The sequence below is a fragment of the Platalea leucorodia genome (genome assembly GCF_965183815.1).
Source record: "Platalea leucorodia genome assembly, chromosome: 9".
Lineage (NCBI taxonomy): Eukaryota > Metazoa > Chordata > Aves > Pelecaniformes > Threskiornithidae > Platalea > Platalea leucorodia.
In genome coordinates, this window is record NC_138831.1 from 43,436,264 (window position 1) to 43,464,011 (window position 27,748).

At 46.3% G+C, this 27,748-nt stretch overlaps 1 protein-coding gene across 6 annotated transcripts in view; it reads left to right on the forward strand.

Moving 5' to 3' along the window:
• Positions 1–27,748, forward strand: part of NTRK3 (neurotrophic receptor tyrosine kinase 3) — a gene marked incomplete at both ends in the record, with an annotated part of 217,974 nt that overhangs the window by 169,274 nt on the left and 20,952 nt on the right. For 3 of the 6 annotated variants that reach the window (XM_082321697.1, XM_082321698.1, XM_082321700.1), the window contains 4 exons: positions 5,698–5,828; positions 10,076–10,248; positions 15,397–15,640; positions 27,378–27,452. In XM_082321697.1, coding sequence (XP_082177823.1) covers positions 5,698–5,828; positions 10,076–10,248; positions 15,397–15,640; positions 27,378–27,452 — 623 coding nt within the window. The remainder of the gene's footprint in view (positions 1–5,697; positions 5,829–10,075; positions 10,249–15,396; positions 15,641–27,377; positions 27,453–27,748) is intronic. The other 3 variants (XM_082321702.1, XM_082321699.1, XM_082321701.1) reach the window with 1 other exon arrangement.

A 27,748-nucleotide genomic window follows, 5' to 3' on the forward strand; every position in this document is an offset into this window, starting at 1 on the left:
CAGGTTGCAATTGACTGCCTGACATGAAAGACACTCTCTTTGGTAGTTACATGCCTTAATGACACGATTTCCAGTGTAAATTGTAAGCTTTGTTTGTTTGATTTTAATTGTCACGGAGCAGGGAAGCTATGCAGGGTTTATTCATAAGAATTATTTTAGCAGTGAATCAAGAAAGTGAATGAATCATATTGACTAACTGAGAACTTTGCTACCTTTTTGTGGACAACTTATGTATAAAGAAAAAAGAGACAACTCTTTGGCATAAATTAGTTGTTACAGCAAATGACTCAGCTGCTACTGAAAAATGTCGTTGTTATCATTTATAAAGTGCTGTTGATGCAAATGAGGCTTTAGAAGCTTATGAAAATCAAGGCCATTACCACAAAGAGCCCATGATCAGACTCAAATCAGGATACCCGAGAAACACATCTAAAAGAAGTCAGTTTTAAAACAGGGATTGAAGAGGGCAAGAAATAAAGAAAAAGAGAGAAGAAATGGCATGAAGTGGCAAAGCTAACGGAGGGAGGAGCTGGTGATGGAGAGGTACAGGAAAGGACCTACCTCTAGGGAAAACAGGGCAACATGTGTAGAGGGGAAAAGAAACTGATAGAAAATTGATCTTGGTCTTTTCTAGGCTAGAAGAGAAAGCTGCTGATAAAGAGGGTGGCAAAAGTAAAAGGAAAGGTTTCCATAGGTTTGCTCCGTTTCTCCAGTGAGCTACATGTTGTTTGTGAATTAAGAGTCCAAGGACAGGAAAACCACTAGAAATACGGCAACCAGACAGACTGCTGTTTGGGAGTTTGAAAGAAGGAGATGTGAGGAATTAATTTCACACCTGGTGTAAATGATCCCACTTAAGAAGTAGTTTTGCATTTTGCTGTAACTTTAATACTGGCACACTGCTTGTGGTTTACTTTATTTGGAGCTTGATTTGTCCATTTACCTCCCACTGTAGTCATCTGTGTCCAAAGACTTCATTGTGTGCATCCAGGCTTCAAGAGTATTATCAAACCATGGTTTTAAGGATGCTGGCTGTGATGGGAATCTGAAATGCAGAATTTGCAGTGTCGTTGAACCCGCCTCTTTCTCACCTGACCTCCAGGACTGATTTGGAAATGAGACAATAATTTGAAAATTAGATTCATGAAATGTACCCACGCACCTTCCCGATTTCTGCTCATGTGAGTGAAATGTGGTGGTTATTAGAAAAGGGATGTTTTCATCGCACACAGTCTGTTACCAGCTCTGTATGCTCTACATGGGATTTGGAAGTTGAGTCAGGGTCTTTTTGCCTTGACCTTGTCACAAGCAGGAGAAATTCTGCAATATGAGCATAAAAGATGGGTGAAGAGTCATTGAATCAGTGATTTAAACTAAAAAGTTCTGGCTTTTCCAGGCTCCATCCCAGGAGCCAGTGCAGAAGTGACACATCAGGACATGGTAGATTGATGTATGAGAAAAGCAGAATTAATCTTGTTCCCTCTTCTTCTTCCCCTCTATCCCATGGCTGTGCTGGGTTTGCAAGGTTAGCAAACTAGCATATGTTTGTGTCAAGAAGAGGAGCAGACATGACTAAGGGACACATGGGGGCAAATACGGGGAGGAAGAAGTTGCTGTTTTTAGACAGCCACTTTTCTGACTGAGTGCACTTTAAGCACAGATCAAGTCAGCCGTCCTGCAAGAGGTTCAGAGGAGGTTAGGTAAGATCCCATCGCAGGTCCAAAGCTGCAACCCTTCTGCCTTGACTCTTCCAGAGAAAAGGAAGGCTTTCTGCTCTGGAGGCAATTTGTAGAGGTGAGTGCAGCGTCCCAGACTTACCCTCTTGCTAATGCTCTTGCTTACCCACATGCCACCCTCATTAAACTGAAGTCATGGGGCATTTCCAACCAGCTGCAGGTCGAGTGTTTTCTGATGTGGCTCATGTGTTATTCAGAACAACAGTGCAGGCAAGAGCTTGAAACACACTCTCCATGTGTTAAATCTTGATGGACAAGAAGGAAGATGGGGAATCTGCCCAACGCTCCTTCTGTGTCGTACAGCAACCTAGTAATCCCAAAACAAGGACTGCAAGATGTTTCATTTAAAACTGGAATTACTTCAGTGTTGTGTGCTCACATCTTTCCTGTAGGTACAGCTGTCAAGTCTGGTTATTTTCCTGTCAGGTCTTACTGTGGCTCCTGCATAGATTCTTCTTTTGAATTGTCTTGTTGGCTTGTTTTTATAAGTTAATGGTACAGGGGGTAGAAAAAAAAGAAGAGTGGTACTTAGGGGAAGACAGTTTGCATACACCTTGTCGGCAGGGCTGACTTCAACACAGCTGAGACAGATCAGTACACCAATGCCTGCCTAAAACAAATAAACACCAGCTGTTTATCAGACAGGGCTCAGCTTTCTCCAGGAGGAGGTAAACAGATTTATGCAGATGAACCTCCCGGGTGCCCTTGCAACACAGCATCTTTCATGGCTACTTGGCCTTCCTTATGAGTTACAGCCAGGACAGACGAGCAAAGAGATGCAAGGTTAGCACAATAACACAGCCATTCGCACAGTGCCAGGGCGGTTTGTCATTGCTTTCTGTTTAAAGCCCATATTTAATAGTAATGTAGAATTAAACATAGTGCTGATCTCACTGTGAATGGAAGAATTTGATGTAAACTTCAGTATTTGAAGCCTATAGCATGTGAAAAAGCAATTTATTATAACTCACTTATTATTCCATTTGAGCCTAAAATACTATAAAGCAAAATTTATGGCCATTTGACGTTGAGAGAAATTGTGATCAGCAAAAGTACTTTTCTGACTCTACATTAAGATTGTCCAGGTGCTGTCAAACTGCTTAACTTCATGAACCCTTTTTTTTTTTTTTATAGCCACACAAGTTTACTTTAAATCCAGCAGTGCTATGTGAGTCCACTACTTCAAAAGGATTGCTCCTCCCTCAGTTCAACTCTGTCTGCCACAATAGCTCCTTAAATTCTTCATATAAATTTTTCCTGAAGCTACTCATTGACCCTAACAACTTGCTGCGAAATCTGGTCTTGAAGACAGATGGGATATTATTTTAATAATGTAGACATGATTACACAGTCTGGATGTCGGCTCTCAGAACTGTCTGATCATTTATTAAAATGTTGTTGGGAGGAAAAATTGGGAGCTGAAAATTTTGGGCAAGACTCTGGGGAGTTCAGAAAGAGAGGTTTGCTTCAGTTCTCATGATGTTACCACTTACTCATCAGAAGTGTAAATAATCTCAAATAGTATTGCTGGTTATTCTGAGACAGTTTCCTTTTTAACTTTATCTCACATCAAATGGGGCAATTGGATTGCAATTGCTACATTTCTGTTGGGATTCTGAGTTTTTTAAAGTGTCCTTGGGCTCCTCTTAATACAAGATCATTTCCCTGCAGCTTTCTTGACTGCCGCTATTCAGGAGACCAAGAATGCAAATACATGGTTTGTCAATACAGCAAATCCTAGGTACCGTAGTGATGAGTGCTATAGAAATGCTTGCCAAGAGAAAGAGGGGAAAAAAAAAAAAAGTTTTCCTCTATTAAGTAAATTGGTGCCTTTTGAGCTTTTCTTAGATTAGGACTTTCCTCACCAAAGTGCATCACTTAACATTTCAACACATAATATTTCAGATTTCTCAAGGTACTCCTTAAACACTCAACTAAACCAGGTGGAGAAGGCAAAGTCCACATGTGATTTGTTCTCCCTGTCTGTCACTGCAGATTTAAACGCCAAGTCATTCTGGATGTGCCTACCATCCTGTGCCTTAATGTTACTAATATTATTAATATTGGTAACTAACAGTTTTCAGTTTATTGAACAATTAATGAAAAGGTCAATGGGAATTCTCTATAGAGGCATCGTTTATTACAAGGCCCATTGCTTATGCAGTCTCGCAGAGTCCGTCTTCCCAAACAAGCAAAAGGGCCAGAGATGGCAGCTCCTTAAACCTGCAAGTAAGCTCCTAGTTAAAGAGCTTAATTGTATGAAAGCCATTAGGATGTTAGTCTTCCAATCCATTGGCTTTTTGATGCATTAAGTGGTACCTATGTTGTTGTGGGGCATATAATCCCTCAGGTCAATGCGGGTGCCTACTTGGGCACCTGGGTGCTAGGAGCTGGTGGTGAACTGTGATCGCTGCTAATGACACTTCCCTGCAGCCAGTTTGGAATCTGGTGTTAGTCACCTCCTGCATTGGCAGTGCCCCAAGAGAAATGCATCTGATCTAAGGGGTGCACACCTGTACAGCTCCTGCGGCACGTGGAAGAATGGAAAAGACTCAAAAGCAATCCAGTTTGCGAGCAACCAGATGCAAGGCCAAGTTATGAATGCCCCAGGATAGGAGTGGAAAGAGGGCACTGTCCCATCTAATGCCTCTACTTGAGGAGACCTCTAATGTATCAGCTTTTCCTCACCAAGCACTGGAGAAGAGCGTGTAGCTCTCACTGCCCTGCCATGACCATCAGGCTGAAACTGGGAGTGGTCTGTGCTACCACAGTTCTCAAGGGAGGCAGTAAGCTCCAGTGAAGTGCAGTTTAGAGAGATGAAGTTCTGGGTACTGTGCCTCCAGAAAATGCTGTGCTTCTCTAGCTGCTTCCACAGTTCATTTCAGGCATTAAAAAAAGCCTCTTTGCATTGCCACAGGAGTTGTATGGTGCTGTGATGCCAGAAAGGTGCTTAGAGGTTTGGCAGCAAATAGTTGTGCCTTAGTGTCATCCCCAAAAGAGAGTATGGACACCCCCAAGCTTTCCCAGCAACCAGTGGCATTTAATCATGACCCATCATTTGTGGAGATCCTGCTAGTCACTTTTCTACCCTTGTAGATGTCTCGTACGTGGGTAGATCTAGCCTTTATGAATGACCCTGTTAGCTGAGCAGACCAATCTTCATAGACCTCTGTACCTTTGTTAAATTAATAGCTATTGGTCTCTTGATTCTTCCTGAAACCTCGGTTGCTATTCTCTGTCAGTCCTCACTGTCCTAAATGTCAGTGGAAAGGATCATTGAAACTAATGGGTTGAGTTTGTCTGTTGTGCCAGTGACTTTATCCTGGGGTGACCTTGTTTCTGAGGAAATAGTTGTGTAGGAGATGGCTGCAGGGTCAGGGTCTTGCTGCGGGGCAGTGCTTGGCATGTCCAGCTGGCTCCTGCTCTTGCCCTAAGGTGCATGGGGGTCAGTGGTCCTCCTCCGCTTGGGAACTCTTTGACTTGTCAAGGTTCAGCCTCAAAAATCTGCCTGAGTTTGGGTTTAAACTGATCCTGATTGAAATGCAAAACTCAACAGGACCTTCTAATCTCACCTGGCCTGGCTTTGGAATTATGTGACCTTTGCTACGCCTTGCAGGAGATGAATTATTTCCAGGAACATTCCAAAGAGATTCAGGTCTTTGTAGCAGATTTTGCCCCAAAGGTTCCTCTCCTTGAGGACAAGCTTGCCGCGAGCTTGTAGTGAAAAACGTGATAAACCTCAAGTACTTTCCTCGCAGATGTTTTCCATGAGACTAGCTCCATCCCAGAGATGGCTGTGTTCCGTGGGTGGGTAAAAAGATCCCTGTAGATATTTTTGCAAAGCAATTTCAGATCCTTTGCAGCTTGCTAGAAAATTGAATTAGTTGTTTTCCATTCCCTGAATTAACCCTGATTCATTCTTCCCTCAACCCTCTCCCTCTTCCTCCCCTCCCTCCAACAGATGTCCAGCATATTAAGAGGAGAGACATCGTTTTGAAGAGGGAGCTGGGAGAAGGTGCCTTTGGGAAGGTGTTCTTGGCCGAGTGTTACAACCTCAGCCCCACCAACGACAAAATGCTGGTGGCAGTGAAGGTAAATCCCAAGGGCAAATGGCAGAGAGTAGGGCAGGGGCTGGCCGGTGAAGCAAGACTGGATGAGCCTGCGTGGGAAAGGGAAGCAAGGGAGGGCTGGGGGCCAGGGGCGGAGATTTATCTGATGCCGGAGATTGTGGTAAATCCACTTAGTCACACAAAGTTGCAGTGTTTTGCTTCAAGGTCATCTATTCTCGCCAATGCCAAAGCCTCTCTTCCTGCCGTCATGGCCAGGAGACAGACGGGGAGGAGAAGCGGGTCTGGAAGCTGTAAGCTCCCATGCAGCTGCAGCACCGCAGTGTGGAGTCCACCTTCCCTCCGTGAGGGAGCGGGGCTCTTCTCTTTCCGGATTTTATCTCTTTATGGAACATGCAGAAGCTGAAACAAAAAAAGGCCTCGGCAAAAATGAGCACTTAAAAGCTAAGCTTGACAAACCAATTTGCTGAGATCAATTTGCTGCAAGATGAGCAAAGCAACCCAGCTTAGCTCTGCTCAGCTCCTGCTTGCCTAGCCACAGATTGCTCCTGTTTTGGTGATTTTGAGACAACACAAGTTCAGCTTGGCTTGTGCTGTGCTGTTTACATCCTTGTGAGGGTCCTCAGGTGAGCTGTGCCCCATCAGCGTGGCTCTGGGCAGAGGAGGCCGCTCAGTGCAGAAATGTGCTCTCCTCTCAAGTGGCACCAGTTGGCAGACACGCATAGTCTAATCCCCGGAAATTAATTGATGCCGCCTAACTCCTTGGAAGAAGATCTGCATTTGAACTGATGCTCTATGGGGAGAAAGGTTCCAGCACTCTCTCCAGGATGCTGGAGGCATCCAGTTACTTGAGAATTGTTTTAATCATTGGCAGTTCAAGCCTTTTTTTGTCCCCTTATGCTCCGACCGTGAACTGCAAGATTGCACCTTCCACCTCTGAGACTGGTTAAAGCCAAGGTAGCACAGCTACTCATATGATTAATTGCCTGATTATATGGCTGGTACCTGCCTATCAGTGTCAGCCATCCCTTATGCAATCCTGTCTCTCAAGTCTCTACTGAGTATCATTTGCATGTAGGCAGAAACAGCATCCGAACTTGTTTCTGTTAATTGCTACTATAAGCTTACATCTCCAGAGTGCCTTTCATCCTGCAAGATCATACAGATCCAGCTTTAGAGCAGGGCCTCGAAATCCGGCTTCTTGCCAGCTCTGGGGGGGGCAGGGAAAAATCCCTCTAATTTGGGCCACATTATAAGTCAGGGGAAGAAAAAAAAAGGAAAAAGAAAAGACTTTACATATTAAGTTGAGATTTGGCTGCATTTCCTGAAGATCTCATGCTCCTGACAGAGGCTGAGAACTGCCTCCCCGGTCACTGCAGCTCAGGGCAGCAGCAGGACATGCTGGTTAGGGCAGCTGAGTCCACAGCCCAGAGTCTGCCTCTGCTGTGCTCTCAGGGACTCCCTCCCAGGGCCAAAGAAAGGCTGTGTTACTCACTTGGTTAAATGGACTCAAATTTTCAGTGGATCTAAAGGTTGCAGCCCTGCAGATAAGCTGAGTTTTGATGTGATGGCATGGACAAGCTTCCTGTTTTATTCAGCTTGCTTCTAAAAACATCCTAAGAAACGCACAAAAAGTATATTGAGTGAAGAGTGTTGAGGTTACAAAGTCAAGCACTAGAAATGCTGGAGGGGCTGGTATTCAGGGCATGTCCTCTGAACACATATTTTTCATTTCTGTATGGACTACTTCATTGTAGTGATCACTCCTGTGTCTGAGAGCTCCCTAGATGTGAGTGCACTCGTTTTCACAGCCTCCCAACAAGGTGCTGGCGTTGTGTCATCCCCATTTTGCAGAGGGCAGATGGATAAGCAGGGAAACTGAGCTGAAAGGATCCACTTAGGTGCAGGATGGAGTTACTAACCTGCCTTTCCAGCCCTGCAGACAGTGAGTACCAGACCCACATTGACCCCTGCTGCTGCAGTAAATGTGGAGCTTATGCAGACCTGGCCCTGATGCCATGCGAGAGGGGATTTTCCAGGCAATATTGGAACGACTGTCACTTTGTGACAACAGCTGCAACTTGCAGACACTGAGTGACTTGCAGGATGTTACATAGAAATTGTGTGATGGAGGCACAAATACAATCCATGCCAAACCTTCCTACGAGAGGCATTTCAGTGATTTTGCTGAGATGTCCCTTCTGTTCCTCCGGTTCTGATCTTCTTTCCCTGTTCCACCACTTCCAGCTCCTGTTTCCCTTATTTCTAAATGCTTGGCTGTGCAACCTTAGTAATGTGGGGTTTTTAATATCTTTTGTGTGTGTGTGTGTGATATTTACACAGTTACAGTGCCAACACCTTGTAGAAATGATTGCATGTGAAGGAGGGGAAACCTAAACTCACTGCAGCTCAAAATATTACATGCAACTATGGGAAAAAAGGGGGAGAAAAGAGTGATGGGGGAGGGGGACTGTTTTCCTAGGGAAAAATAGAGTAGCATCAACATTATGAAGATATTAAATGACTAAAAGTAATCGGGTGCCTGAGATAAGGATGGATGCTTTACCATCTGCTCAGTGTAAGTCACATCCATCTAAATATCTCTAGTCAAGCTATCCCAGAGGACATAGAATTAAAATAAAATTATGCCATGTGACTAGCAGGTTGGGGGCAGAAGAAGGAGATGAGGCAGTGTCCTAAGGCTTGGGTAAAAACCTCACAGGAGATCTGCTTCAAGGGGAAAATCAGCTACTCTGGAGGACTCACTGCTTCGCTGCGCATGGCATTGCACCCAACAGTGCCATGGACCAGCTGGAGATGCATTAGAAGCATATTCGACCCCTTCCTCTATGCACAGCTTTCTGATGCTTAACATCCTTTTTTGCACATAAATTGGAGCCTGCACCTGCTGGTGCCACCTCTTCTGTCAGCATGGGGAGATTCAAGGCATGGGGAAAAGGGAGTAGGTGTATTCGTAGGAGAGCTACCTATGTTTCCCGCCACTGAGGGGGAACCAGTGCTTGTCAGATTTAATCTGGGGCTAACTAAAACAATTAAGGGAAGGGTTTTCATGGCTAGTTCACTTTTTAGATGTGGGACTTGGATTCAAAGTTGCTCATAAATTTTCAAATTAAAGCCATGTATGAAATTACTAATTAAGGAGGGAGATACAAGTGCCATGACCAAATATAATTTATTAAAAGGGCTCCTCCATTTCTCATATACTATCACCATACTCATATATACCAGAAATAAACAAGTTGCCTTGAATCCTTTTCAACTACCATTAGGCTGCACGGTTAAAGCCAGAACTGGTACTAACCAGTCCTGGCACATGGAGGACCAGAATTGCCTCTTCATTTTGTTAAATGTTTGCAAAGACTGTGCTGATTCTCGTGGCCATCCCATCTTGTCAAATGTTCTGGACTTCAATGTTTTTACTAAGTGCTCACGAAGAGCCTTCCCTTGATACCCTGGGATGACAACACATTGACTTTCAAACTAGTTCTCCAATGCAACTGCACAATAATGCACAAACAAGTGGCCTCCAGCCCTGGAGAACCTTCCCTGATCACTGACTGCACCCACAGCAACAACTTCATACCAACCCTGCGATGTCGGGCTGGTCCGCACAGCCTGGAGCCTGCAAGCTACCCTGCAATGGCAAAGTGGTGTGGTCAAATGTGGAAGATGAGATATTCTCAATAAGGATACCGATTTCCGCATTGGTCTGCCAAGGGAGCTGTTATAAACAGCAGGGAATAAAAACATGATTTTAAAAATTATGAGAAAAGACTTGACAGTGTCCTTCTTCAGAGGCAGTTTGAAAAATCCACACAATAACTGCACAGCCAGGCAAATCCATCTTCTGAATAAAGGCAGTGTAGTCAGCTATTTCAAAATAAAAGACAGATAGCAAGGACTGGCTGGCTCAGGAATTTAATAATAATGAGATATGAAGCCATTCATCCCTAGGTCACCAGTACAAACCCTGCCCAAGCTGGGAATAATTGGAAGCTATTACCCTCTGAGGTATGTTTGTTGCTGCCTGGGAAATGAGTTGGGGAACCTGCTGGGCCGGTAACTACATGAATGAAACGCTGAGGTGGTGCCACTGGCACCTGCTGCCAGCCTGCCCAGTGCAACCAGGCTGGCGGCAGTGGTTCTCTCCCCGCCCTTCCTCATCGGCTCCTCTGTGATACTGTGACCAATTTGTTCTGGCTTTGTCCCTGCCTGAGCCCACCCTGTGCGTATCTGTATCCCTTCTTTCAGGCGCTGAAAGACCCCACCTTGGCAGCCCGCAAGGATTTCCAGAGGGAGGCAGAGCTGCTCACCAACCTGCAGCATGAGCACATTGTCAAGTTTTATGGCGTGTGTGGTGACGGTGACCCCCTCATCATGGTCTTCGAGTACATGAAGCACGGGGACCTGAACAAGTTCCTGAGGTACGTGTGAAGGAGGGCAGGGGAGTTGATGTGCAGTCGCTCTGCAGCCTCGGTGTGGCTTGTTATAGATCTGTGGTGTACCAGTGACACCATTGCCATGAGGATGCTGGTGGGCTGGGTAATGAGAGCTAGTTGTTCCAAGGACAGCTTGTAGGAGATGATGGTCCTCACTAGATTTGGTGCTTCATTAACCCTACCCCAACATTTCCTCTTAGGTAGTCCCAGGGGTGGTCCCTGGGAGCTATGGAAACCAGACTTGTCTTTTCCCATCCCAGCAAGTTTGAAGGTGCAGGAAGCGTGGCTGCAATCCCTCTCTGCCCTGCGGGGGTAGGACATGAAGCCTTGGCTGTCAGCAGCTCCGAGTCCCACCCACCCAGCAAAGACATGCCCTGCTGCAGCAGGAAGGCCACTAGCCATCACTCCCCATGTCACCCAGCTCCTGGTTCAATAGCACCATAACCAAAATATTCCTTTGAGAAACTTGCTGGAGTCCTTGGTCTGATTGATATCCTGGGCATTTACTGATCTCTAGTTCTCATTCCTATATTCAGAAAAGAGCTGAGAAACGCTTGAGGGGCCTCAGGCAGTGCCTATGGAGTCCATCCCTTGTCCTTGTTCCCTAGGCCTCATCAGGCAGAGATGCTGACTGAGGTACAAACTATCCTAACCTGTGGCACCACACTACTCAAGAAGCTAGGCAGGGCCTGACAAAGTGCTGTAATTGCCTTCCCTGCCTCTAGAGAGATGCATATTGCTGGAGCCCCCCGCCTCCATCATCATTCAACCATTTCATCAATGTGAGGCAGATCATTTGTGTGCCCTGAATCTGCCAGCAGTGAGGGGCAGGGAACAACTGTGGGAGGATGTTTGTGGTGCTGTTCTCCCACGATACAGAAATTATGCTCTGAAACCTGCATGCAAGTGGAGTGGTACTTACCTCTTGAAATAATTAGTAGTTTTATTTCCCAGTATTTAGAAAATTGGACCCTTGATATTTTCCTGTTTTGACTGCTAAGTGTGAACATGATTGCAGCAGGAACCAGAAGCTTGAGCACAGCAGATCTAGATCTGGGGTTGGGATACACTTGGTGATTATTTTTCCACCACCACAGTCCGTTTCTGACCAGGAAACACAGGTCTTTCCCTGAGGTTTTAATTTCCAAGCAATCACCTACACCCAAAGAGCTGTGGGGAAGGACCTCAAAGGTTTCTTCTTTCCTCTGCCAAGCAGTGCCAACCTGTCTGCAGCTCCCTTGGGGCATTCACAGGGCAGTGGCTGGGCTGGGAACATCCCTGCATTGGTTTCCCTCCTCATTTCAGCATAGTTGTGGGTAGATTGAATATGATTTTATAGCTCAGTCCCTGTCTCAGAGGGATGTCTCGTGCCCACTGCTGATGGCTTGTGTAATTGCTTCACACAATGGTGTGGTCCTAAGGCTGATATCATGCTGAAGCCATGCACCCCCTCATCCTCACATCCCAACCCTACCCTGGGACATGTTTGAGAAACACTCATGCCCTGGGAGGCCAGGGCCTGTACTGGTGTCACTGGAGAAAAAAGCTCATTGTTGAATTATCTTTGGCCTCTATGAAGGAAAAGAAACTTTCCAGATGTGTGGTCCCCGGGACTGCAGCCTCACATCTTCCAGCTGCATTTAGCTGCCAGCTTTTCCTTCTCATGCAGCTGTGAAGCAAGCAGATACGGAGGAAGTGTCTGTGAGCTCCCTTCTCTGCATGTTGGTGTGTGATAGGCAGTGAAATCCCTTCGTGTTCCAAAGGAAGCTGACTTTTGGGACAAGTCCCCCTAAGGGGGCATGTGGAAAGAGAGTCTTGGGCTTTGTTTATCAGGTCAGTTATCTGCTGTCCTCACAGTGGCAACAGTGGGCTGCAAGGGAGTCAGAGAAGGTCAGTGGTGTAGGCATGCCTGGCATCCCTGGTGAGTAGCAGTTCTCATTGTGGCATGATTCACCCAGCCCACAGCAGGAGACAGTTGCTTCCAGGCACTGGAGGCCAGGGGCGCTGGGAGTCAGTAAGAGACACTCAGATGGACTTTTCCCAGTTTAACTGCAGAAATTGGAAAAGCGGTAAAATGGAAGAAGCTCGCTTTAGACCCAGTTACCTAGAGAAAAGCACAATCAATAAATTCTCCTAAGTGTTCTTAGACTTTTGTGAGCTTCCCAGAAAAGACAGAGAATTTTACTGTCTGTAAAATTAACTGGTGTGGCAAGGGGAAGCGCCAGGATCAACACCTACCAGCTGGGCTAGAGGTGGCATGTACTGGGATGGCTCTACACTCCTCCCAGGGCCCCTGCGTGTAAGACCATTGCTGGTAGTGCAACAGCTTACCCTGCTCTTTGCACCAGGGGAAACTGCAGTTGTGGTGTCCTGGCTAATACAAAAGGGATAGTGAAAATATCCTGCTATGGAGAAATACGGGCATTGCTCTCCAGGGAGCATGGCATCCCTAGGGGTGGTGTGCATGGGGGCTGGAGACTGCCTGCAACTTATGTGCGTGGCAAGGCTGGGCACTCCCCAGCACACAGACCCACTGCTGGGGATCTGCAGCAACCGCCTTCCCTCTCTACTCACCAAATATCTCCATTGCTTCCTCCCTTTCCTTCTGTTATTTGTTTTCTAGCTTTTTTCTGTCTGTGGCAGCAGCAAATTTGAAATAGGGATGTTTGCATGTTGCCGTTACAAACCCTCTTTGCAGTCTATAGTAAGTTGTTGCCATTTGCTGTTAACTCAGAAAGGCAATAGATCTTGTTAGAAAAGTTGCATAGTTCTGATGTTTTTTTGTCAGTCCTTCCTGTGGAGCAGCCCCTACAGCTAGACTGTCTCGGGACAGAAAAAAGCATTTCAGCAGAGGAAGCATGCAGCCAGGGGGGTGATTTTCTTCCCCAGGCTGACAAAAGCATCCATCACTCCGTAACAGAAAAAAACCCCAACAGTTCTTTAACAAGGGATCCACCCAATCTTATGGACTTTCTGTGAAGCTGAATTAAACCCTTTTCCCCAAGAAGAGATGAGCAGACCCCTCTTGTATTCCCTGCAGGCTTCTTGATGCAACTAAATGTGCTAATATCCCTTCCGTTAATCTCTCTCTTCTTTCTTCTGGATTATACCCTTTTGGGACGGAGAAAGGGAGGGAGGGAGGTGCGTGTATTATATAGGACATATCGAGATGTGTCCTATATAGTAGGATGTAAAAAGAGCCAGTGAAATAAAGGTGTTGGCTGATCATTTTTTAATGATCCCTTCACAGACAGACATTTCTTTGGGGGCCATTATTGTATTTGAAAAAGATGGCAGTAATGAGATAGTAATATATCCTTCACTTCTCACCTAAGAATGTTTACCTTTGACGACAACAGGTATCAGCTGCAGCTAAATACGGTGTAACTGCAAGGCATGACTGGTACAAACTGTCCAGCACAGTTTTAGAAGCTATTGTTTGTCCTGCTTTGCTGTTTTTAGCTAACCTGCTCAGTCCTGGCTCAGCTTCACCTGCTGTCGACATCTGTTGTCACCACCAGGTAATTTCCTGGGGTAAACCCATCTGTGGGCTGTCTAAATAAGACATCAAGGAGTCATTTCTGCATACACTCTTCTGGAGCTCCTCCTCGCCCCCAGCAGTTCTTCTGGTGTGCTGATGCTCTCACCATGCCTGTGAGCCTTCAAGATTCCCCCAGCAGCCCCAGCCCTGCCGCCTGCAGTGTTGCTCCCAGCCAGCTCATCCCACATTCACTGCAGCATCACCCACTTGTGGCTCCCAAAAAACACTCCTGGCTCATCAGCACTCATTTCTAGAGATCCTCTCCTCTTTCAGCTGTCCTTTCACTAGGAGGGGATCTTCAGAGCCATGTTCCCAGTGGCAGGGCAGCAGGATGTAGTTGAAGACAAGGGCATTTGAAAAACTATTGTTTGAGCCCCAGTGCTTGGATGCTAATCCCTTTGGTGTACCCTCAAGCCCAACAGAGCAATTAGGGAACAGAGACAAAGGAGGGAAACAGTTTGGATCTTGTTGTGGGTTGTTCTCCCATGTCAAGAAGGAGGGAAAGCTCTGTGCAATTTCAATTTGTTAGGTCTCTGTGGGGTTACTGCTGATGACAGGGGTGAAATGCCAAGAATCATTTCCAAGAGAACAGTATGAAAGCCTTGGAGGAAATGCTGTACTGTATCTTAGTCACAAGGAGGAAGGTCACAGCAAAATCTTTTGCTTTTCCCTAAATCTGAGGGCTTTTGTTATTCCACCTTCACACAGGCTACCACAGGGTGAGCTCTACCAGGGGAAGAGACATCACAGAGGGAGGATGGCAAAGACGGACTTGGTACACAGTGAGGGAGAGGACTGAAAAGGGGACAGGACAGGAATAAGCCTGACCTTCAGTTCTGCATTTACAATGCACTTGGTTCAGCAAAATATTTCCTTTTGTTGCCCAGGATGTTCTCTACATCTGCTGACATCCAGGTCTAGCCTTTGCACCTCTGCTCGTGCCTTCACGGTTTACAGTACCTGTGTTACCTCTGGGATGGCTTAGGGTATAAAAGGTATTTTCCAGGGATGAAGCTGCTGGTGTTCCTCTGAAACCTTTTATGTGATCTCTGGCCGTATTGGTACTGATCAAGGGTAGGTTATTTGGTGATACAGTGTTTAGAGGAAACAGATGAGGCTGACTGGGATTAATAAAGAGACTAGGTAGCAAGAATATGATGGCTGTGGAAGAAAAGGGGGTGATATCTCTACCTCTGGGAAGGTTTCCAAGGTGTAAGAATAACTGGAGCACACATGTAAATATCTGGAGGCAAATTAGTTTTGCATAGGTCTTGCCAGAGAAGAATGTCTGTGTTTCATCAAACCAATGGTCCCTCTGTCCTGGCAGTCTGTGTCCATCTGTGGCCTAAGAGGTTGCTTGCGGAAGAGTAAGGATGTATACCACCCGCTCACCCACCAAATAAATGTTCCCCCAACCTCCTGTTCTCTTAAACTTTTCTTTTTTTCTTTCCACTGGAGCTGCGTGTACATCCTCACAGTGCAGAGTTGGGGGCTAGTCCCCACCACAGCAGGAACAGCGACCGTGTGGGATTCCTGTCTCCTGGTCACTTTTGAGACCCAACTCTATGCTTTTTGCTTCTTCCTCCCTATAGGGCACATGGCCCAGATGCTATGATCCTCGTGGATGGGCAACCTCGACAAGCCAAAGGGGAGCTAGGGCTATCCCAGATGCTCCACATCGCTAGCCAGATCGCCTCTGGAATGGTGTACCTTGCCTCCCAGCACTTTGTCCATAGAGACCTGGCCACCAGGAACTGCTTGGTCGGAGCCAACCTGCTGGTGAAGATTGGAGACTTTGGGATGTCACGAGATGTCTACAGCACTGATTACTACAGGGTAAGGCAGCTCCAGCAGCCGTCTGATGCTCAGAGCAAAGGGAGACTAGGAAATGTTACAATAAATCAGTTTTTGGAGCTCTTGGGCTCACTTCCTTGGTTATTTCCTCACTGAAACATGCACACAGATGTCAATCAGGCATTCCTGAACCACTGTCCTCACTCCTTTTCAGTCCTGGCTATGCTTGTAGTTCAGACATCCATGCAGATGCCTACACACAGAGCTCTCTGTGATACCCCAGCACACAGTCACATGCTTTGGGATGGCTCTGAAGTCACCCCATTCTTACTTCCTTCCTGTTTTTTCTCCCTCTTTTTTGAAGACATCGATAAACTAAAGGTTTTATCCAAAAAGAGATGACAAAGACTACAGGCTGTGACCTCTGGTGTTAGATTAAAGAAACTTAATACAGGGACCTAGAGAAAAGGCATCTGAAAGACTGACTGATAAGTACATAAAATATGGAAGAGGAAATAATAGGCAATTTAGGTTTGACCTCAAATCACTTTTTTACAGCAGGGCCATCATTTAGACAATGGAATAATTTGCCAGAGGTAGGTTGCTGAGGGCCTGTCATTAAAGAAGTTCAGGAAGCAACTAGATAAAAATGCCTGTGTTTACTGCAGAGGCTAATCCTGCACTCATCTCTGGGGACAGACTCAATGAGTCAGGAATGCCTTTCCAGCCTTTTCTTCTGTGATTTGTGCTTGCACTGTCCCCTTGTCTTGCACACTCCCTTTGTACCTGTCTGCACTGCCCTATCTGCCCGAGATGGCAGCCTCCCTGGGGGGACAGCGTGTTCCTCACCCTTCCTCAGCCACAGGAGAAGGTGTGATGTGCAGAGTTTGAAGTACACTGGAGTAGGCATTTGTCACTGGGCCATCCACCAGCAGGGAAGGGCTTTTCAGGCTAAGGAGCAGTGGTTTCTAGCCTGATGCTTGGACTAAGGCTGGTTTATTTCTGGTTACAACATGGATGTTTGGCTTTGAGAATGATTTCTATCAGCTACCTGAGAAAGGGTTGACCTGTGGTCTTGATCTGATTCAGAGTGTTTTCTTTATGTGATAGGCAGTTGCTAAGTAGAGTTACTGTGTTGGGGAGGATGTGATCAGATTTCTGCTGAGACATATCACCCCTCCCAGCCCAGGATATTGGCTTATCACTAAGTTTAATTACCAGTGAGGGCACCAGTCTTCACTGTGCAGCACAAAAGCCCAGGCTGGGAAAAGGTCTCGGTGCAGTTACTGGGCAGTGATGAGGGAAGAGAGGTGGCTATGGTTCCATCACTGCAGAAACTTCAGGAAGTAGCGAGTAGGGAAGAGAAGACCCAGGGGAGGATGAGAAGCAGCCTGTTCTTGCCTGGCTCCTTTTCTTCAGCTGTGTTAGACCTACCTCAACCACAGTGTCACACTGCTTGAGACAATCCCAGCCAAGCTTGTGTTCTTGCAGCACCGAGAGCTCTCTCTGCAATGGGAGAATTTACTGCTATTGCCATGTGAAGGCTGGGAGGGCCTCCAAAAAGTGAGAACTGAGAAGATCTCCATAGGCCAGTTCACTGTTGTCGGATTTTTTGTCTTCTCTGTGGTGGTGTCCCATAGACCTCATCCTGTCTGTGCAAAATGCTTTGCTGAGGATTGCTCCATGCTATCTCGTGCAGTGTTGTAAGGCTTTTCTAGTGGACTTTTCTCTGCTAACACAAATCACCATGCGTGACCAAAGCAAGAACTAGTTATCAGCTGTTTACCAGACCAAGAGCTTAGCTTCAGACCAGCACAGCCATTTGTTCTTAGTTGATTTTCTTTTCTCTCTTTTCACTGACTTTTGATACTTTTAAAACTCTTGATCAGTAAGTCCATGCTCTGCATGCATGGAGAGCTTTTCCTGTTAAAGTCCAAAGAGGGGTCCTAGCAAATTACAGTTTTGATTGCCCATATTTGCATTGGTGGTGTGAGGGGCAGAGACTTTACATGACTTGCCCAAGGCCAAAGCAGGATTCAGTGACAGAGGTGGGAAGCCCATCCAGGCCATATATTCCCCCCACCAACGAGCAGAAGTCCGGGAGCCAAGTGTTCTTCATCCTTTCTCCAGCCACAGCTCAGCCACACTTCTCCCAGCACATGCGAAGAACCCAGATAGGTTCTTTTCTCAATCTCCTTCTCTAATCACTGCCTTGTGGGACATGTTTACCAGGAGAGCACATGGAGCTGATCTCGTTATTCACCATTCTGGTGCACTCACAGTTATGTGACAGCCTCTGTGCTTCCCCATCCACCATTCTCTTGTACACATCCTCGCCTCTCCCTCTGTCTTTGCACAGCACCACTGCATCCATTCTCTGCAAGAAATTGTGTGAGTCTTGCTGTCTCTGAACTGGGAAATCTGTTTGGTTTCTGTGTGGAAACCTGCACTTCTAAGTTCCCTATGAACAAGAGTAGTCAACCCTTTGAACAGAAACTTGGTTGTGACACTAATGAAGCCACATGGGACTCATGTGAATTGACTGTATTAGACTTGACTTTAACTCTGGTAAGAAGCAGCATTCACTTTCTCCTGCAAATGTAGGTGAGAAAAACAACATGATTTCACAACAGTTGTGCATTTGTGCTCCGTCTTGCTCAGAATTTTAATTCCTAACATCCCTTGCATGAAAACTGGCTCTTCAAGGCTCCTGAGGCAATACTTTTGAGTGAACAAACCTATCATAAAATCCACCAAGGCACCTCAAGTGAGGGCTTTTGAATGAATACAGACAGAGAGCAAATGAGCTCAAGTGTGAGAACCAAACTGCTCCTGGGTCTCACCTATGGAAGGTGGAGATGTGGCTGAAGAGCTGAACTTTGGAACTCTTTGGTGCTGTCCCTGATCACATCTACAACCTGCCTGGTGATATTCCCAAGTCTGATTCTCAGTGTTTGTGCACAGCAGCTCTCCCCTGTGAACAGCCTGCCATTCCAACCAGTAGGACCTGGAGTAAAGTTCTGCTTCAGGTGGCTTCTGGAAAATATTGCTTGGTGTGTCCAAGCTGCAGCAGAGGGAGAGCACTGTAATTTGTCATTTTCTGGGAACACGGTGAAGGATTCCACCTCGAAGCTGACATAAAGTGACAGGTCTGGAGCTCTCTGCAAGCAGACTCGCTTCAGTCCACTGGGTCCCCGTGTTTGCTCCTGCTCAGGCCCCACGAGCACAGATAACTGGGCACATGGATATATGAGTGTGTTCCAGGCTGAGGATTAGCTCCTAGCCATTTCCTTTCTTTCCCATTTCTAATCTTTTAAAACAAAGAAAGAACACCATCTGGCTCCTGCATTTGTGGGAAGCAAAAGTGCTTTAACAAAGGTGAACTGCTTAATTTCCTGTTACACATTTGGATACAGAAAACAAACATTTGCGTAACAAAAACAGCAGAGAGGCTTGTTTCCCCTCTCCGGCAAGGCTCTCCATGTTCTGCCTGAAGACAGATGCGTCCTTTTCCTTGTGCACCACAGAGGGATCCCGTCAGCTGGTGCCTTTAAACCTTCTTTCAACAAGACAGGATGGAGAGAAGATGGTTGTGGAGGTGTAGGTGGCGGGGAGAGGTGAAACAACATCTGATTATAAAGTGGAAGAAAGTCGAGGGACTGGGGAGACAGGGAGAAGTAGCCCAGCATCTGTCTGAAGAGTAAAGGCGCGGATGCTGAAGAAGCATTTCTGTGATGTGTTGTGTAATGTGCTGTGCAATCTTTGGTGTGGGTCTCTGTGGGAAGGCAGGATGGAGTATATCCATATTGGAGAGAAAAAATTTGGGCGGATTTCGTTTTCCGTGTTGTTTTCTTTAAAAAAATGTGTGAGTAGGCGATTTTTTTAGCTATGACTCAGGACTGTGACAGCAGGTGGTGGGACGCTGCAGGTCAGGGACGTTGTGCCTCAGCCAAGCTGAGTGTGGCATGGAGACTGCAGCAAGTCAGGCACATGGTGCCTGCCCAGCACTGCCTGGGGAGCTGGAGGCTGTCATGGAGGCTGGGGGGTTTGTCCAGAGCTGGGGGCATCACCAGGGCTGGGCTTAGGACCCCCAGCTGCTCTTTCACCCAGCAGACTGGGGTTTGCTTGCTCCCACAGCCCTTCTGTGGCTCTGAACTCACTTGTGCTCCAGTAAAATCTAGAACTTTTTCCTTTCTTCCCCCAAAATGTGTAATTCAATTCCAAGCAAAACCATGTGGCAGCTGCCCGTGGAAAGGGCAGTATTTCTTCATCTTTAGAAGAGAATACAGTTTTAAATTGTAGTCAATAGTCCTTAATAACTTCCAAGGTAATGTCCTGACGTGGGTGGAAACCCAGCAGTGAAGACACATGTCAAGTAGAGGAAGGATTTATGTAGGCATTAAACCTCATTAAGACATCCCTCTGTCTAGGTCTCCTATGTCCTACCCTTCTGGCATCCTGCCTAAATCCTGGGCTGGGCTTGAAACCTCTAGGGGACTTAGCTCCATCCTTTCCCAGAGTCCTGTCCTGAGTGTACTCCTGGTCACAGTTCATCACGCAGAGGACACCTGCTTCTCAAAAAAAAGACACGTGCAGGATTTGCAAAGGGCTCTGAAAATATGCTAGCAATACAGAGCTAAACATAATAACAAAAAACGCTCCCTGCTTCTGTGTCCTCACCACTCTGGAGCATTGTTTGGATTTGGGAGAGACAAGGTTTGCAGGAAGAAGTAATATCTTTTATTAGAACTTACGATATTGTTGGAGGGGAAAAAAAGAATGAATTTTAGATACACAAACCCTCTCTGAGCTTCTGAGCTTTTTTTTTTTTTTTTTTTTTTAGTAGTATCAGTTGGTTTAATAAAAGATTAATATCTCTTCCTATGAACCTTGGCTCTCACATCCTTAGACCATCAGAACCAAAACAATGTTTCTGCTATGACTTTGGCCTTAGGTCAGTGTTCTTTAAAAAGTCTAGAATCCCTCTGGTAGATGCCTCCTCTTCTCTTTCTTTAAAATGGCTAGAGAAAAAGTCATATTCTTTATAATTTTCAGTACCCATTGTCAGGTTGCTTCCTGATGACCATTTCCCATCTAGACCATCTCTTACTTTTTAGTTCTTCTCCTCTGGAGTTCAAAATTGTTTTTTTTTCTCCTGTGTACAGTCAGTTATTTTTCCAGTGTAGTTTTCACACAAGTAATAGATCACCAAGGTTTAGCAGCTGCCTGGGTCATGCTCCTTTGGAGGCTCATTCAGCGTGGTAGATAAGCCTAATAGACAAGCCTTACATTGAAATTAAATTTAGTCTGACCCTCACTTTCCTAGATAGAGGGTCCCTAAATGATCACCCCATGATTGAATGGTGCTCTGTTCCCACCAGCTTGGAACTCACTGCAGAGGTTTAGCTGTACTCTCCCACTGGCATTTTGTGTGCATACTTGCCAGGGCTCCTTAATGCCCGTGTGTATCCTTCAGCTGCCACCTGCTTTTGTGTCCCCTGATGCTCTCTTTGTTGCTTTGCTGTCCATCTCATGCAGCATGTTTACAGCATGGGAGATCAAGCCTAGCAGAGGGAAATTGCTGCCCAGCCCTCTTAGCACAAGGAAGGAGCCCTGCAATGAGTGTGGTAGGGCTCTGCACCATCACCTATGAAGGGGAATGCTAACAGGCAGAGGGGAGGAAAACTCCCTCTGAATTTCTGTCATCTGGGATATGGTACTGACTCACTTTGGGGGAAAGAAAAAAAGCTGCCACTCTCAGATTTTACTGTAGACCTGGTGTAGACTGGCAGGATTAGTCAGCTCCGGACAGAGAGCGAGCCAGGTTCCGTGCACCCAGACAGTGTGCTTAGGCTCCGTTTCAATGTCGTTGAGTGGGGGAAAGCAAATTCAGTCCCTGGCTGTGCTGACTGTTGTGTGTAATCTTGTGTAGATAGTACAATGTGTGTGCCACATTCAGCTTCCAACATCAGTACCATTTCCAACACGTAAGTGCTGTGCGGGTGCTAAGCAGCTGAGCATCGCCTTTTGTCTCTTCTACCCCTTCTCTGAGGTGAAAAATATAATGTGCTGCTCTCTCCATCCTTTCTGCCAGGGTATTGGGAAGGTTTCATATCTGTAAATATATGTTGCACTAAGGAAAGGACTTAGAAGTGAAAAGTACTTTAACTTTCTCCTGTATTAAGTGGGATCATGGAGAACATGTCTTGCCTTGTCATACCTATGTAAGTAAGGGCAGGAAAGTCTCATAGTGACCTGGAAACCCCTAGTACTGATACAGAGGGGCCAGCCATGCAGAGCCATAGTCTTGCTATGTGCAGGAGCCTGTGTCTGCTGTTCAAAGTATTACATGCCCTTTTCAGCATCCCTTTACCCCACATGTTCCATCACCCCAACCCCTGATTTGTTATCTCTTTCCTTGTTTTCATTGCCGTTGTTCCCCCTAGATGACACATCTGTGCCCCATGAGGCGTGGGCACAACTGCCCTGACTGGTGCTTTGGGGACAAAAGAACCAATTTCCCCCTAACTTGCAGTAGGGATGGAAACAGGGGAGGTGAAGGAACTGCTGAATGTGGGTGTGTGGGTTAAGTGTCTCTGTGCCTGTCCTGGTGTGTTCTGCATGCAGGAAAAGTCAGTGTGGTATTGAACGTGCTCGTCTTTGATATCTCTGTGGCTCCTATAAAAACCTCTGCAAATTGAATTCATGACACAGTTCCTTATCTCCTGAAAGGAAAACGTAACAGCATCATCTTGTGTTTTAGCCAGACATTTTTCCTCAACACTTCCCCATTTCTACACTGAGGGAAAAACAAATGTTGAGTCTTTTTTTTTCTTCCCTTCCTCCTGTTTGAAACATTAAGAGCCCTTCACACAAAGCAGCTCAAGTGCAGAGGAATTAATTGGGGAAATTACTTTGTGTTGTATTTCTGGCATTTTCTCAGAAATGGTAATTGCCCTAATTCTCCACCCTGCCAAGACCTCCACCCGCACCCTGTTTCCCACCTCCCCTTTTCCTCACTGTCTACCTGTATTTCTCCTGCTTGAGTTGCTGTTTTCATGCTGTTGCCATTTATTTCATTTCAGTAATGAGAGGGATGTGGCAGGTGAAGAGCTCTTACAATCTGGTGACATCTTCTTTGAAGCACAGGCACAAAAGAGCAGTTTGTTTTTGGGAAATAAAAACTCCCTGCTATGGTACTTGACCTCCACGTTCACCTCTTCTCCTGCTTGGGATATGTTGCTGCTGCATTGCAAGTCATTTGGCTCAGATTTTTTGTTTAATATAGTCTCAATATTCACCCAAACACTGACCTCCATGCTTAACTCCTCCATGTTCCCTCCAAACCACCCAAACCCTCACACACTGAGAGCTAATCAAACTTAAGATCTTTCAATCAAAGCTCAGTCTTATTCCCCCGACGTTTGAATTGAGGCTTTTGCTTTCTCCCAACCATTGGACTGAGCTCCAGAGAGCTGGGAGTTCAAAGCCTTTCAGTTTAGCTTCCTGATGTTTTTTAACTCCTGACCTTCCATTTGCAGAGATCATAGATGTAGTCAAATAGGAAGGAATTGTTTGTTGTTCACTATTTCCTGACCTAAAAGACCTGGCAGGTTCAGATCCAAGAGAGATGCTACAGTGGATAGTAAAGTGGTGGGACTCCTTGTCTCAGGAGATGGTAGGTGCCAAGAGCTGAGATGGGTTGAAAAAGTGATTGAAAAGACTTGTAGAAGGTAAGTAATCTATCAGGGGCTGTCAAACACAAAATACCTCTCCTGTTTCAGGAAATCCCTGTACCACTGATTATTGAGGACTGGAAGATATTGTGGGACATATGCTGTGGGTTCTTCTGTTTCCATACTCTCCTCTATGCATCTCTGGACGAGGTCAGGGTCCCAGCTGACTGGACTTTGGCTGCTCTTAAAAGCTGTCCAGGCTGATCTCTGCTTTAATGGGAGCTGAGGAGAGAGCTGGAAGTAACAAATTAAATGCTGGACCCAGCTGAGGGGTAGTGACACCGTCCCCAGGAAGTCAGAGACTGTGTTCAATTCAGAAAGCTGGGATTGTTTCTCCACATAGCCAAACTACCCAAGCCTGTTCACCTCTGCTGTGAAAACTTGAGACAGCAAGTTTCCTATAGGGATTTCAAGAGCCCTTTCCTTCAAAGCAATTCCCTTCCCATAGAACTTAACTAGGGAGGGCAGGACTCTTTTCCATTTTCAGTGTTCCCTGGGTGCAGCAAACAGATCCAGAAAGGGTGATTCCCCACCCATCCTTGAGTAGTTTTTTCCTCCCATTGACTGTGAAACTGTTTTTTTTCCCTGTTCTAATTTGTATTGTCCAAGTGTGGTTCCCAGTCACCTGCTAGAGGCTGCATGCATGCGATGTGCTCCCTTCCTCCCGTGCTTCCCACTCTGAACATCCATTAGCCTGAAATCTGTGAAATACATGGAAAAGAGCACAGTGCCTAGTTTTGAGCCAGGGAGACTCTCCCATGGTGGAGATCCATCCAAAACATGTTCCTCTGTGGTGTCACCAGAGACAAGGATTTTGTACAGGGCAGAAGAAGGCAGAAGGTAGAGCAGAAGAAAGTGGAGAAGCATATGCCAGTGAGCTTCATTATTCTAGCCCCAGGTGGACCAGAAACACCGTGTGTCCTCCTGAGTGTATGGAAACGAACCATTCACGCTTTGGAAGAAGCACTGCTACTTACAATCCAGGGAGACTTGGGTGTGTAAAACCCTCCCCCCTCATCTTCTCTATGTTGTTGGACCCATTTCCCCACTGCATCCCAGCTGGCCAGTGGCCTCCTCCTGCCTTCCCACCTGCAGGACCATGATCTCAGCTCTCCTTTACCATGGGGACAGCCATGAGATCACACACCAGTTGAAAAAGGTGGGGAATAGCCCCAAACCTCAGTATGATCAGCGAAAGAACTGGAGGCAGAGAAGTTATAAGCCAGTTTAGTGGGAGCATGGATAAATTATGACTTGGCTTACTTTTTTTTTTCCTGATTTTTGGCATGGAGTAGTGACTTTTTGAGTGAGATAGATAGATAGACTCAAAGTTTTTCCCCAGTTTGAAAAGCCTTGCTTCAAGACAAAATGAAGACCTCCCTAGAAAAATTAAGATGCAAGTATCTTCATTGTCCTCCTTAATTAAGATGTTTGCATGGAGAGAAACCATTACCTTTCTTTTTTCCTCCTGATTCCTACATGGTCAGAATTTCCACAGGCTTTCCCCCTCCTGATCCCACCCTGTTTCATAGTCCTGCCTCTCTCACAGCCACAGCGAGCTCCTTCTCTACGCCAGCTGGATGGAGAAAGCCCCTATTTGCAAGCAGCTGTCTTTAATAAACAGGCTGTTTAGGGCTAGGCTGTCAAAGAGAGCATGTTCAGTGTACAATCAAGGGGCGACGATGCACAAAATTGCACACACACACAAAATAGCAATCTTTTCTCGGTGTGTGTTGAGCTTTGAACGCTTAAGTGATTCCACCTCTCTCTTTCCCATCCAATTATGTGGGCAACACATGATAAGATTGCTAAAGGAATTAGTGAGGGAAATCTTTACACTGACTAATCGATATTGTTCTGCTCAGTACAAGGCATCTCCCCCGCCTCTGGCCCCAGTCGTGTTCTCATTTGCCCTCTTAAAACACAAGTTCACCTCGCTATTTGGGATGTGGTGACCAAGAGGAAAAACAGCAGCATGTCTGTTGAAAATGTTCATAGTTACAGAGTTCCTTCCTTGCATTAAAAAAAAAAAAAAAAAAAAAAAAGATGTAATACAGCCCTGACAAAACCACATTTCAGGGTTGCGGCTTCCTGTGCAGGCCAGAAAGACCTTTCCTCTGTTACAACTATATGGCCTTACAGAAATGGCCAGCAACCTTATAAGCAAAGACATGGATGATAATTTTTCTGAGCATCACTGAGGCAAGATGCCAGATTTTATGGGCCACTAGATTGATCCAATATAGCAAATCCTGTGTTCCACTGTGGATTCTGAGACCAAATTATCAATTAATGTGAAGCATTAAAAAATCCAAATCCCTTTTAGTTCCCTGCAGTCATTAGTGACAAGATACAATATCTATAGCTCAAATGCTTTGCCAGCATCCCCTGGCAGCAAGGCAGAAACTCCACTCCTATTTTTTTCCAATACATACAAGGAAAACATATGAGATCAGTGGTTTTTACAGTCAGATTCGGCTGCCTCTTCATATTTACTTAGATGGAGGAATAAATCAGGTTTGGGTTACTCTTTGGGTTAGTTATTTGTTATTGGAATAAATGCATGGTAATAGATCTGACAGAGGAAGATGTTTCTCTTTAAGCTCTGTGTTTGAGGTAGAATTTGCTTTGTTCTGCAGTATATTATATTGATGTTTTTTTCCCACTGCTGGATGACTTCATTTGCTCTGCTTCTTTCCAATGTCCATACCTCTGCCACAGCTGGCTTTAGGATGCAGCTTTATGCAATAGATCTCTCTTTTCTTTTTCCCTAACTGTAACATTGTAATGCAGAGACAATTTAAACAACCATCATGAAACAATTTTCTAAGCCTTTCCCCCACCCTTTTCCTACCTCAGCTTTTTGGGAAGGGAGGTGAGTCAGTCATTCACGGGGCAATTCCCCAAGCAGAATGAGCTGTCTGCTACATTTACCAGCTCAATTTTCACCTCTAGTGTGGGGCGGGAATGCGCCCAGGGTGATGACTAGCTGGGCACACCCTAGGCCATATTTTTGGTATTCCCCGGGGCAGCTGTCAGCCTGAGCTCCTAAGTAGCACAGCCAAAAGCCTCCCCGCAAACCACCGTGCTCACCAACTGCCTTTTTGTCTTGGGATTTTGTCTCCTTTTTGTCCCCGTGGGAACACAAACACCTTACTAGAAAGTCAGCGGACCTTATGCTTGTCATTCACTCTTAATTTGCACACTGAGATCCCTACCCCTTCTCCTCCCTCCTGTTCCCCAAATCCTTCCTACTTTGATACATGGGAAAAAGTATGGCTGCATTTTCTGCTCCATCATTTCGCTTCCCTTGTCCCCTTCTAAGGTTCAGTTTCGCGAGTGCTGGCAGGTTTGCGGGTGATTGGAAGCTGTGGGATGAGATTTTTTCTTCCTCTCCCAAACTGCAACAGTACAGATGGGACAAAGACTTTTGGGGAAGCGTAGGATGATGTACCAGGTTCTTCACTGGGACATCTGGCCTACGATGCCCTTAACTCTGGTTAACCCAAGCTTACTTGAGTAAAGATATCAGGCCTGGGTCTTGTTCTGCTGGCAGAGGGAGATGGGTCCCTGCACTGTGCCCAGGAGGGCTGGTGATGGCCAAGGAGCAGGATGCTTAAGTACCAGATACAGAGGAACCGCTCAACCCTCCTAAAACTTCTCCTGCCAGAGAGGGACTCTGGGTCCCCAAGAGATGTGGCTTCACAGTCCAAGGAGAAGTTTCAGGAGGCCAGAGCACCCTGTGACTCTCGCCCAGCACCAGTGCTTACCCCTTGCCCTCCCTCTATACTGGTGCAGGTGATGGTGTGGGGTGCAAGGTGGTGGTGACCAAGGCCAGGGGGTCTCACCTGCCCCATGCCCTCGCAGCAAGGGTTGTGCAGTGTTGGGATGTTGTAGCCAGTGAAAGACATACGGTTCGGTTAAAGACATACCCTTTCCCTTCTTGTCCCCTTGCTTCATCCCCCCCATCCCTCCCTCCCTCTCTCACCCTTCCCTTCTCTTTTGTTTGTCTCCTTCCCTTGTTTTCACCCATTCACTGTCAGGAAGGGCCGCGTCCGAAGGGCCAGTTCAGCGCAGCGTGGCAGCGACAGAGACTGGCACCGCCGGCAGCTGCAACAGTGAGTGGATCTCGACCCCTGGGGCAGCTGGAAGCGGGGGACTGGTGCTGCTTGAGCATGAAATGACACGTGGGGTTGAGTGGCTTTGGGACTAGGTCGCGTCTAGTGCATTTGGAAGAGAAGGGGCTCTCGTGTGTGATGGACACTGCATATGTTTCTACTATAGCAACTCTGGGGTTTGTCTGTATGGTGAGATAATATGAGATGAATACAAAAGTCCTCAGTGCAGTCTTCCTCCGTGGGTGTTCAGGCTGTGTCTGCACTAGTGGACAGCGTGGGCCATCCTCTGGCTCTGA